At 37.3% G+C, this 13370-nt stretch overlaps 1 protein-coding gene across 3 annotated transcripts in view; it reads left to right on the top strand.

Annotated features, from left to right (window-relative positions):
* The first annotated feature begins 346 nt into the window (after positions 1-346).
* zgc:171482 (zinc finger protein) overlaps positions 347-13370 on the top strand; it is a 72636-nt gene continuing 59612 nt past the window's right edge. The window contains exon 1 of one of the 3 annotated variants that reach the window (XM_046877497.1): positions 347-523. In XM_046877497.1, coding sequence (XP_046733453.1) covers positions 518-523 — 6 coding nt within the window. In that variant the 5' untranslated portion in view covers positions 347-517. Of the gene's footprint in view, positions 744-13370 lie in introns of all 3 variants that reach the window. The other 2 variants (XM_046877482.1, XM_046877490.1) reach the window with 2 other exon arrangements.

Raw genomic sequence — 13370 nt, 5'->3', positions numbered from 1 at the left:
TAAAAGGATTCAGACAAATGTCCTTCATGAGCTGTGCAAGTGAAGAGCTCCTGGTTTATGGTAGGTATGTTTACCTTCAAGAAATCATCTTTTGTTTGCTTAATTATATATGTTTTAACCTGGGAAGATGCATTTGGTGAACCTTTAATTTGACAATTAAAAGTTTAAAGGGTTCATCAATGGATAACAATGGATATCATTGTGGCTTCAATTCGGTCAAATTAAATCAAATGCATCCTTGATGTTTCCACTCCAGAGACAAAGCACAAGTACAGTTCTTTTTGTTACGTTTGTTTTGTGCAGTAGCTGATAAATAGCGAACGACGCCGTGCGTGTGGGTGTGTTGAGGTAGGCAGCGAATCCCCGCCGCGCTCACGCGCGTGGTGTCTCCCCCCTTACGCACGCGCACAGCGCTCGTTATCAAACGCGGCGCTTCTCCCCGATCGCGCTCGGCCGATGACATGAGCTGCGCGTCACCGCAGGCTGTTGCTCGCGCCAAGTGCACGGCGAGGATCTGATGAAGGTGAGGCGCAGGTCGCTCTTTTGCTCGTTCGCCGTGTGCGCGCGCGCTCTCGACGCCCGCTCTCGACTCGCGGCAGCCTGAGGCACGAGCGCGAGCGAGACCATGCCGTAGTGGTGCGGAGCGACTCAAAGTTTGCCGCGCGATCAGGCGGACGCGTAGAGCTGCGAATCTGAAACGCTTTGCACAGGAAACAACAGCGGAAAAGGAAGGAAGGAAGAAGGTGAGTGAGTCGCGCGCACCTGTTTCTCTGCACACCGACTTCCCTCTTTCACAACTAAAAACTTACAAAGGGTCAAACCCCAGGCACATAACCTAGGGTTGTAGAAACCTTGCGACATGCATGATGTCATTGTGTAATTATAGAAATGTAGAAACGTAACATTGATGCAAACATGTTCATTTAAATCTAGACACTAAAATCCGACATATTAATACCAAAATACAAAAAAAAAAAAAAATACATGCAACATTTTTTCCTGTGTTAATAACTTTGTGGCTAAAAATTGAATGATTCATTTGTTGCTGTAATTTTAAAAGCAAAAGGAGACCTTGTCAGACTCTAATAGTCTACATTGAGAACAGTCAGGAAAACAAGGATATTACACTGTACTTTTCTCTGTCCCTGTGGTGCTATCCTTTATCTTCCTTGCCCTTTATATGCATTTTAAACTGGATTATAGTGTACCTTTTTAAAAGGCACCTAACTAGATTATCAGTTTTATAGCACAGGTTTAAAGGTACACTACGAGCACTTTTAGGTCAAAACTGAAAATAAGTTTTATCCTCTATCTTTTTCAGAAGTAATGCACTAATGTGTTTATGTGCACACTATACCAAGATCAACAATGAATAACAAAAAAAAAAAGATTATAAATATATGTGTGTAAAAGTGAAATTTCCCATGTCCATCATAAAATATTGCTGTTGTCAAGTGTTTCATTGAGACTGGAGTGATCAGTGTGACCATGTAGTTTTTACATACTAATATATTGTACACAATGTATTATTATGTATTTTCCCCATTGCTCTATTTCGTACAAATTGAAATGATTATCGATTTTTTTCATAATCATTACATGGCATGTTTTTTGTTGTTGTTGAACCTTTTAAGAATTACAGATTTTTATGTACAGTTTGATAATCTGGTTCAGAGTGTTTAGTGTATTATTTTGTAAACAAACAGTCATGGATCTATTTGTGTCCTTCTTTTCCCAACGTGCATAGTGTAATATGAAGGAAAATAAATACAGTTAAACAAATACAGCAATACTGCTCTTTAAAGATAGAAAACATAACTGCTTAATAAAAGACAGCACTTGATGTGTAGGGCAACAAACAGCAGCAAAATAATTTGCTGATTGGTTAAAGGGTAAGTAGAGAGGTGGCTTTTCATCCATTAAAAAAGAACACGGTATAAATAATACATGCTTCACTACAAATACTGTAAAACAGATACTGCCATGTGCCTAGACAATTCAAATGAGTTTAGCTGATGCTACAGTGTTGACAGTCCCTCTCGTGTATCATGTGTCTCATGTGTCCTATGTGTCCTATGTGTCATATTTGTTGCCTGTCCTGTGGTTAGTGCTGCATTTTGTACACGTGGCATGATTACAGGGCTTGGCCAGGACGTAACAGATTATTCTCCACTGAGCAGGGATCACTTTGTAGTGCCTTCCATCCCTCAGCTGTGATTTATAGACTCGGCTGGATTTTGCTGGAAAGTTTGTAGTTGCTGCTGATTTGTTCTGCTGTGGCAGATGCCACACACTGCTTCTACTCCTGCACACAAGTACATGACCATAGATAATAACTCACCTTCTAACACACTTCTGACCCATATTTTTCATGATAAGAAACAGATACCTTGACTTGTCCTCTGCCAAACCTGTGAGGGCTTTTTTTTTTTAATGAAAACCTAAATGTTATTTACTAATCAATCTAATTGGTCCTTTTTGAAAAAATGATAAAGGGAAGATAATTGAGGTTCATTCATAATTGAGCCTGCCTTCTCTGACCACAGTGTAATTTCATCGCTCTTATAAGATTCCATGGCAACAGGCAGCATAACCCAACTGAACCCTCTGTCATAAATAGCAAACTCTATCCTTCTGTGGAGCTCAGATCCTTTTCTAACCTTGTTAGACACTGGTATACGATATAGACACTGGAGTGATATGATCATTTGATGCCATATTGTTGTAAATGTTATTATTGGTAACAAAATATATTGTGCATATGATGTAAATTTGCAGTTATGAATTTGGCCTGAGTGATTGACTGAATCACTTTTTTTTTTATAAATCATTGAATATTATTTGAAGTGTATTGCAATTTAGTATTGTCATTTGTAGGTTGAAATATGTTTGCATAAAACGAGAAGACATTTGTTATACATTATTACAAGAAGCTTTAATTTGTCACTTATACATTTCTTTAAATATCCCTTTTCAGAAAATTGGGGTCAGAGTCGGGGTTCAGCCATGATACAACATCTCTAGAGCAGAGAGGGTTGAGGGTCTTGCTTAAGGGCTCCACAGAAGCAGCTTACCAGTGCTGAGATTTAAACTCCCCAACCTCTTTCGGGTATCTTAAGTTAAAAATATGCTACATCCCTGTAAGCCTTATACATTTTTTTTAGAAACAGATCAATATATGTTTGTGTCTATTTTAATATAGAGTAATGTTGTAGAAATGTTCTGCTTTATGCTATTTTTAGCACGCTTGCCTTAGTCGTTTTCAAGGCTAAAAAGAGTGGACCCATTTTTAGTCTTCTACAGTTGTTGTCGTCCATCTTTAATGATTGTGCATTCCGAAATGCTTTTCTGCTCCACATGGTTTTAAACAGCAGCTATTTGATATATATTTATGTTACTGGTTTCTAAGAAGGTTTCTGGTTAATGTTACTGGTTTCTAAGAACAGCTGATCTGACAATAAAAGCCATACCACAGTAAAATATTTTCTCTCAATTTTAATGTGTGATATGAACATTACCTAAAGTATTCGATCCGTTTGACCTGCAGGATTGATTGTATTGCCCTATATTGCCTCATGATGGACTGATCAGATTGCTTAAGTGAGCATGGATACAGGTGGTCCTATAAAAATGGCTGGTGAGTGTATGTACTCTATATGTTCATAAAAAAAAGCAATAAAATGGTTTGTGTTTACATCATGTCAGATTCAGCAGATCTTTTAGTCTTGTAAGTCTAGAACAGACGCCTGTCTAAGTGACTTAGACTTTATATTGATTATCCTGTGCTCTATGTGTGTGTGTGTGTGTGTGTGTATATATGTCAGGCTGAAAATCAGATGCAATGTGCAACATCCTTCGGAGGAAGCCTCAATAATACAACAGGAATTTTGTCTTTAACTCACTTCCCTCTTGTTCACCCTGTCAGAAGGATGCAGTGTTATCATTCCCACATCCAGCAATGAGCATCAAAGGCATTATAAGACATTTCAAGATTGATTTCATGTCAAGCACTGCAGATTAGATATTTCCTGCACATTCTTCTTCGCTTTTTTATTGTCAGACTTGTATACCACTTTGAGATCTATTTCAGGTTTCCAAGAAATAAATGGAAACAAAAAGTTCTCAAAACAACAACGCTGAACCTAAGCCTTACACACGTTTGCTCAGTTTGTTGCAATAATACATGTATAATGCAAAATGTCTTTCTTTGCTAGCAGAGAAATCTCTGTTAGAGACTTTTAACTTCACAGAACCAGGAATACCAGCACACATTCTGAAAAAGTCTAGAGATGTCACAGGGTTTCAGTTTGCATTTTTCATGGTGTGATGCATCTGTCAGATGTGTTATGCGTGATTTCAGCAGCCATTTTCATGTCTCCCGAGGTGCAGGGATTGAACTAATCGTGAGGTCTTAACCTTTTCGTGTGCTTCACCACAATTGGATAGCATCTATTCCGAGAGCGCTTTGTCTGTTTCCTTTTTTCTTTTATGTTCTTATGCTTTGTTTTTGGAAACATGACTAACAGAGTCAGAGAAACAGCCGTCAGATTATGCTACATAGAGATGCAACTTGTGACAGTCCTATGTCTGAGGCATCAAGGAATAAAACATGATTGGCAGTCTGAATGACCAAGCAAGGTCATAACAAGGTGTCTCAGAAATATATATAGCAGAAATTTAAATTGCTTACTAATATGCATAACTGGATCTCAGTCTGGGATTTATTTATTTATTTATTTATTTATTTATTTATTTACTTATTTATTATTGCTCAATAAAAGAAAGGATCTACTAACAGCATATCTACTGGTAATAAGGAACACTTCTACACCTGCATATTTATTCAATTCCATTTAGTTTTATTTGTATAGTGCTTTTAACAAAGGACATTGTCCCAAAGCAGCTTTAAAGAGATACATTTTTGTTAAATATGAATTTATGTTATTTCCTAAAAGTTTATTGCCTCTGTTTATCCTTTATAGGTTGTTATGGTATGTTATGAGAAAGAAACCTTGAGAGGTACCAGACTTAAAAGGGAACCCATCCTCATTCTGGTGGCACCTAATGTCCATTCCTTATAGTTCCTTCATTGTTGAGGTGTGCTTTTCAGTGATGTGTTCTTAAATGGAGAACAGTTCATGAAAATTACAGTCCTAAGTCATTGTAATAGACTGTTTTATGCAGTTATCCTAACAGACAATCATTTGGCTGCAGTATAATGCATAAAATCATGTAGATACAGGTCAAGAGCTTCAATCATCTTCAGATCAAACATCAGGAGAGAGAAAAGTGTGTTTGGTGTCACTTTGATCGTGGCATGGTTGTTGGTGCCAGATGGGCTGGTTTGAGTATTTCATAATCTGCTGACCTCCTGGGATTTTCACACACAGCCATCTGTAGAGTTTACACATAGTGTATACATTCATCTTCATTGGATCTGGAGCCTATTATAAGAGCACAGAGTGGAAATACGCATCATACACATAAACCATTTGCTTGTAGAAGTGATTTACTCTTTGGTTTGCATTTGAGAGGTGGGAGGAAATTGAGCCACACGGAAATATGAACATGGAAAACTCCATACAGGCAGTAACCTGAGCTCAGGAGTGAATCAGCCTCTAAACAACCGTGATCTAATAATTTTTGCACATGAGAGCTTGGGCGTCAAAATCGGTGCAGAATATTAGTGATCAGAAGTAATTTGTTTGGGACAGATTCCATTCAGCTGGCCTGTGAGAAAGAATTGAGCTGCTTAGGTTTACCTTGAAGCAGAACCTGTGAAGACTGAGCTGATGCAAAAGTTGAATTTACATTGCATGTCTGCTGAGCCATGGGGAAATAAAGAATCAGATTGCTACTGTTAATCGACACTAATTTGCAAAGAACATTTCTCAGACCAAACACTCTCTGCTCAGGTTTGTGCGTATATGCATAAATATCCGATGTGTGTAGTTGCATCTGTAAAAGTATATTCTCTCTTTTCACAAGACAGATCCTCCTCAATTACCGCTATTCAACTTGTATCTTTGATTTCACTGGTGTTAACAGAAGGGTTAAATATAGTGTTCATTACTGTTTATTCATTTACATGCTGTAGCCTTATACATATACATGCACATGTTTATTTAATGTGTTTGGATGCCTCCAGAGCTATATTATAGAACCACTTCAGTTAACCAATTACAGATGCTAAAACGTTTCACATCACTGACAAAGCATTTGATAATTGCTGTTTTAATGGACATTTTGGACAGGTTTGCTTTTTTCATTGTGCTCAACTGTGTGTAAATGTGATTTAGAGACACAGAGATGGAGGGCGCTCAGTGTTTTTTTTTTCAAGTGTTGATTGGAAATGTGTGGAAAACCTTTATTTCCAACTTGTGGCTGATAAAGAACCCATATTCATATAACCAAGAACCAAAGATCAGATTTAATCTCAAACTTTTAATTCTTTGGTGTATGCTCCTCTAGCAGAAGTCAAATTTATTTCTATTGCTCATTTAAAATACAGAACGTGTCAAACAGTGTGCTGCACAGTAAATATCAAATCAATATTTTCAAGATTAAGACACAATAAAAGGCATCACAATAAAAAAAAAAAAATCAAAGTTAATAATACAATAATGGGAAAAAAAAACATCAGTAACAACACAAAAATTAATAGAGACCTAGAATACAAGGACCTTTCAAGGATACAGATTTCCTGGAGAATAAATTTTCAAATTGGATTTCAAAATATCTGCCATGGGGGGTGACTTTATAAACAATAGTTAAATATTCCTTTAAGCAGCAGCCCAGTCAACTTATGTGTGTGGAAACTTTAAAAGCTAACAAAAATTCGACATCAAGCTTGGTGTAGTATCTTGTAGACTTTTAAAAATAACCAATAAAACATCAAATTAATTTGTGTATTTATCTGGTAGCCAGTGGAGGAAGACCAGAATGAGGTAGATGCTTACCTTTTTCTTGGTACCTTTTAGAGGCCCTGTGCACATTGTGAGCTCCATGAATATATGGTTGACATTTGTTGGGGTAAAAGATCCTGAGTGGCCTGACGTCAACCTTACTGAACACCTTTGGGATGAAATTGGAACGCTGACTGCACCCCAGGTCTCCTTACCCTACATCAACACTTGACTTTACTAATACTCTTGTGGCTAAATAAACACAAATCTCTACAACCACACTTCAAAATCTGATGTACCATCTTTTCAGAAAAGTGTTAAGTCAAGTAGGCTTTATTGTCATTTCAACCATATACAGTGCAGTACACAGGGAAACTAAGTTTCCCCAGGACCAAGGTGCCACATCAAGCAACATAAATTAACAAAAAGGAACACAATACGACACAGAATTCTAAACTAACAACACCAAGTGCACATGTGACAAAATGCGACAAGGAAAAAACAATAACAGTATCGCCAACCAGTACAGTATAGAAGGTTGTGCAAATGGATTGTCGTGAGATGGGCTACAACATAAAAATAGCACCATTTTGAATCCGAATTGGCCGATGCGGACTACTGTCGCGCCGCCATCTTGGATCACCAAGTGAAGGTTATTATAAAAATCAAATGGTGACTAAATGTGGAATTGGATGTTCAAAATGCACATACAAATCTTATAATCAGGTGTCCACAATTATTATTTATATTTAAAAATTATTTTGTCTATATAATGTACAGTGCACCCAAAAAAATATTCCCAGCGCTTCCCTTTTTCAACATTTTGTTATATTACAGCCTTATTCCAAAATGGATAAAATTAATTATTTTCTTAAAATTCTGTCCTTGAGTTGCCCAGCCAAAGCACAGACTTAAACCCAGAATGAACATCTCTGGAGAGATCCAAAAATGGCAGTGAACTGATGCTCCCATCCAACCTGATGGAGCTTGAGCGGTTCCGCAAAGGAGAGTGTGAGAAACTGCCCAAAAATGGTTGTGCCAAGCTTGTAGCATTAAACTTAAAAAGACTTAGGCTGTGATTGGTGCCAAAGGTGCTTCAAAAAAGTATTGAGCAAAGGCTGTGAATACTTGAGTACATGTGATTTTTTTTATGCACAGTTCAAATATGGAGCAGAGATTTACTCCCTCTAACATAAATGATGTCCCAGCATTCCAAGAGCAGTTATTATTGGCAGTTCTGTTGAAAATATGCTAAATATCAAATCATTCCAAGTTTAAATTTAATGTAACTGAGATCAATGAAAAAAAAAATGTTCTCAGTAATGTGACTATGCTAGTTGTGTGAGTTAGGAGCTATGCAGTGGTACACTAGTCCTCTTTTTGTGTCACTTTGTGGCCGAAGGGACCAGTAGCCTGAGTGCTCCTCATGAATCTGATTGCAATCGTGTTGACATGTTGCTGGCTTTTGGTACCTTGTCATCCTCCTAGTATGTTTACTCAAAGCGAATGCCAAACTCACCGTGGGCTTTGCAAGGCATGCTGGGAGCATATGATGAATTTGAAAGTGCAAGGACAGAGCAGCGCTTCTAAAGGTTAAGGATACAAACACGACTGTAAAATTCAAAATCAGATACAGTAAATAGATTCATTTATCTGCAAAATAATAATCATACTTTTAAACATTCACCTTGAAAGTATTACAAAGTTGAAGCTCTTATTTGTTTTTTACAGGGTGAGTAAAGACATCTGGTAAATGTAAGCCTTTTTATATATTTTTTTATTAGATGAAACGGGCAGTTTAGTCCAAATTTATTTTAAATAGAAAGAACATTCTCAGAGGCTCTTAACTTATGGTCCATTAGCCACTGATATGATGACCATCTCTCTCTTGCACATCTGGGTCCTCATTTTAGATGAGCTTCTAAGACTTAGGGATGGAGTTTATATACAGAATATGTTAGACTGGGTGGCTTTTCTCATCAGAATCGCATACATACTGTAGACTTTAAACAAAAGAAAGTAGGCAAATAAATGCCGGTGTTTGGACAATTACAGGAAAATGTGATGCGCTATAATTAGAACCACTGGAGATCAGGATTTATTTAAAAAAGCACTGTTTGTGAGATTATGTTAAGTTGTTTATACGTATGTGTTATTCTTTTGATAATAAAAGAGAATTAATCTTGCACTTGTTATGTGACATATTTCTTTGTTTTTGACACCATGGGTATGTGACATTTTGTCTATTCCTAAGCAACAAAGTGAGTAATCTAAGAGATTCAAAACCAACACAGTGACATTTCAGAGACAAGAATCAAGACAAAAATCTATGCAATTAGAATATAAATCCTAATTCTACAGACATTTTTTGACAGGGCTTTTAACGCAATAATTTAAACAGATATATATTTTTTACATTAGTAAAAGAATGCTGAGGTCTCCTAACAGTATCAGCTGACAAGCATTTTCAACTTTATTTAACAGAACCTAAAAGAATGATAAGTAGCTCAAAACTTTCTGAACTGACCTTAGGTTCGTCACTAATTACCAAACAAGTGGTGAGTTTTATCTGCAGTACTTTCAGATTTTAAATTAGTTTTCTGTTGGCAAACTTTTCTTTGGCTGATTATTACGAAGTACATTAAAATGTAATTACTTCAATAACTTTAGTCATTGTTATAATTTTTTAAATATCTGAGGTTCGTAACCTATTTAACTGCATCGGTACCATAGCTGAATGAAGTAGAAAACCAGATCAAAGGAGATAAAATGCCAGCTTGTAGCTCCGCAATCAATATAAAATGCATGAGGGTGACATCAATGCATTTAGCTCTATAGCACGCATCATTTATATAATAGTTGACCTCAAGTCATCCTCACAAAATGTCCATGACCTGCAAGAGTTACAGACGTGACTCATGCTACACACTACAAATGTGTTATGATATGGACTAGAAGCACTTGCACCACAGAATTGCAAATACCGTGTTCGAAGAAAAGCTGTCTAAAACTGCTCTTTTTCCACAGCATGGTGATAGAAAAAGAGCGATGAAGGCAGTATGGATGCTCAGTTCACTTTCTTGCAGATGTATTTTTAATTCCCCTTTCACAGAAGCAGCCCCAGCCTAAAAGAGCACTCATCAACTTTTCTTGGGCCATGGCGCATTGAAGAAGCACGATGCTTGAAGCTGGTGCCAGCAGCATCTGACTCTCCGACTTGCCAAAACAAATTCCGTTTGCATATGTTTTTTCTCTACTTGCACCCAGTCAGACTCTTAGAGTATATTAAGACACGTTTAGCTTTCAGAAATACTGCACCGGGTATTCCGAGCACCAGACCATATAATTGTTGATTATTAGATTACATGATACAGTTATCACAGAATGCATATCACAATGGATATCTAGTTCTCTTAAGCAAGCACTTATAGCCTGAGCTGCAGCTCACCTTTCACACACCCCATTACACTGCACATTACAATCTCTTTGTGTGTCTGAACAATGTGTTATGTTTAGCGTCCATTCTGATTCTGTTGCACTCGCTTTACAGCGATGCAATCTCGACAGATTGCGATCATTGATCGAAAAATCCAGTGAAAGTTTTATTGCAGCAGGTGCTTCCCAAGATTTGACAAGATAAGTTGCCGTGGAGGTCACACAGAGAAAAAGAAGCTCATTCTTGTGAAGAGCTGACTGTAAACTGCCACAGTAAACCAGAGGGTTGACCTCACCCTTTAGGCTTTGTATTGTAGAAAGGGTGCGAAGAGCTATGATTTGAACACAATTCATTTTATTCCCAACTCTACCTCTGCTAGTGAGACCTTTCGCTTTGAATGTGTCTGTGAAGATTCTCGGCCATCCATGTGCAGTTATCTGGTTATCTTGACTGAGAAACTTTTGCTTTGAAGAAAAATTTCTCCTTAAAACCCTAAACTGTAATAATACCTCAGAAAATGCTACAGGATTTTTTTTGTAAGTCAGACTCCAAGCCTCCAAGTGTCTCTTTCTCAGTTTTTTCTCTCACACCACTCCAAGTATCTATCACCGAGCTGTGATCATGTACAATATACCTTGACAAAGCAATTCTTTATTCTCCAGTCTGACAGGGTGTAAGGGCACTCCAGAATGAGGCAGAAAAAGTCAGCATGGAGACAGTGGAGACAGGATTGGATGGATGTGCTCTTGGTGTTGCCTGTTCGCTGCACAAGAGAAACAACTCTGGCTGGATCTGCGCATCAGTAAGCATAGCAGAACAGTGAGCTGGCGTAGACAAGGGCTCTACAGTCACACCCAGCAGACAGGAGCTGATGGAGACAGATGGCAGAGGGAGGAATGATGTCACATCACAGATGAAGATAAGGCTGGCACATAAGTAACCTGTGCTCTGATTACAGTGCTGCAAAACGGTCACGTTCTGCACAGTCAGGCTCAGGTGTAGTGTCTTGAACTGCTAAGAACATCAAGGTCAAAACGTCAAAAGTAGATGTGTGTGCCTGTTGTTTGTATTTTTTTCATGCCATTCCCTTTTATAGGATGAAAAATGTTATAGACTCTCCTGCTATTGCTGTCTTTAAAACAGCTTTCCGAATTATACTGAGCAGAGAACACCTGCTGGATTCTTGCTGAAAACATTGCTGTCGCTGGGAAATGACTAATTGTTTCATCGGTGTAGTTTGTTCACGGTGTAGTTGTTGTTGAAGCAGACTATCAGGACAATAATGAGTGAGCCACAGATTGTTAGCACACTAGCAAAACCAGAGAGCGTTAAATATACACACAGAGATGTGATTAGAGACCCCAGGTGATTCAGTTGTGTGTGATAAAGCAGGGTTTGAAATACAAAAATAAAATAAAAAACTCTCCAAAATCCTCGCTTCAGTCACTACGTAGTTATTATTACTCCTGGGTAATGATACAGCAAGCATACAGGCTGATTATAATTCACTAAATTCATTCCAGTTAGAAAACAAATAATCTATTTTCTTCAAATTGGTTCTAAAATTTCAGTTTACCTTTTTCCTTTGTGACCTACCCACTCTCTTTGTAACCTCCAGCCTGTTGGCTCCAGCCTGTCAACTTGTACACTATATTGTTTCATGCCAAACGTTGGAATGTGATGCCAGTTGATATAGTCTCGAAGATAGCATATAATGCCTTTGTACACAACACCAGTTCAAACAACATTTCCTGCCATGATGCTGATGTGAAGTATTATTACAGGATGTCATGATGATAAACAGCACCTCTGGAAGATATTATTATAGATGTTATATATATAAGATTACATTGAGATTATTGCTTTTCATAACACAAATTGTCTTTAAACATCTTTGAGGTATCACCTTTCAACATAAGCTTAGAACGTGAATCACTGTAATATCTGCAATGTTTGGGGATATCTACAAATTAGTTAAAACACATTCATAAACATGGCATATCATATAGATATAACAAAGAAAGCATGTAGCCAGCTGCTGAGAGGTTAGTGGTGTATAGCAGAGAGAAGCCTGCATAAAGAAAAGATTATTACATTGCAGGGGTCACTTTGAGGTCCATCTTATCAGTCAGCAGTGATAGAGCACCTTCACCAAACCTTGAACTGTTGAGCGTGAAAGAGAGAGAGAGAAAAGATTGCCAAAGGTTACATTGTTATTGCATTCACCATTTAGATACCCTGCTCAATATATACTCCTTTAACTCAGCCTAAGGATGCTGGAATATTTTCACAGTCTATTTAGGGGGACGAAGCATTTGATTCTTTGGTGTATTTACATCTGAGTGACCTCACTGAACTCTTAACAGTAGATTGATGTTTCATGTATCCAGGGACATAGTTTAAAAGCATCTGTGCTGAACATACTCAATATTATTGTCAAAGAAAGCTTGTAATATACAGTACATAATGTACAATAACTATAAACATACTGTTGGATGCATGAAATTTTAAAAGTCTTTAAAATGAAGATGCCCTGAGAGTTCAAAATCCCTTGATTCACAAGGTTTTCTATTTATTTTTCAAAGCATGCATCAAATTTTCTACATTTTCTCATCAAATGCTCAATGCCAGATGGAGTTTGATTAGATTTGTTTAGAAAATATTCACAGGAAACTGGTGCCTTATAAAGATTCATTTTAGTTATTAATGTCTAGTTTTCTACAATATTCCATTGCTTTGCACCGGTGCACTCTGGAACATATTTTATGGTTCAAGGTTATATAAAGCATTCATTTGAATCAGGGATTTGTTTTATTCTTATTATTTACAAGATACATACATTATCTAAATACCAGATTTAATTACGTTATTAGAAGCACCTGTGATAAACATACTGTAATACTACTAATAATAGTGGTCTCTTTTAATGACTGTAGAGCTTAAACAAAGACAAAACTCTGTTGTATTATGTTAAGCACATTACTGTCAGTAATAAACAACAAAACTAAAGTTTGTTTCTGAGGTTTCAG

The sequence above is a fragment of the Silurus meridionalis genome, chromosome 2 (assembly GCF_014805685.1).
Source record: "Silurus meridionalis isolate SWU-2019-XX chromosome 2, ASM1480568v1, whole genome shotgun sequence".
NCBI lineage: Eukaryota > Metazoa > Chordata > Actinopteri > Siluriformes > Siluridae > Silurus > Silurus meridionalis.
This window is presented reverse-complemented; position numbering and strand designations above follow the sequence as displayed.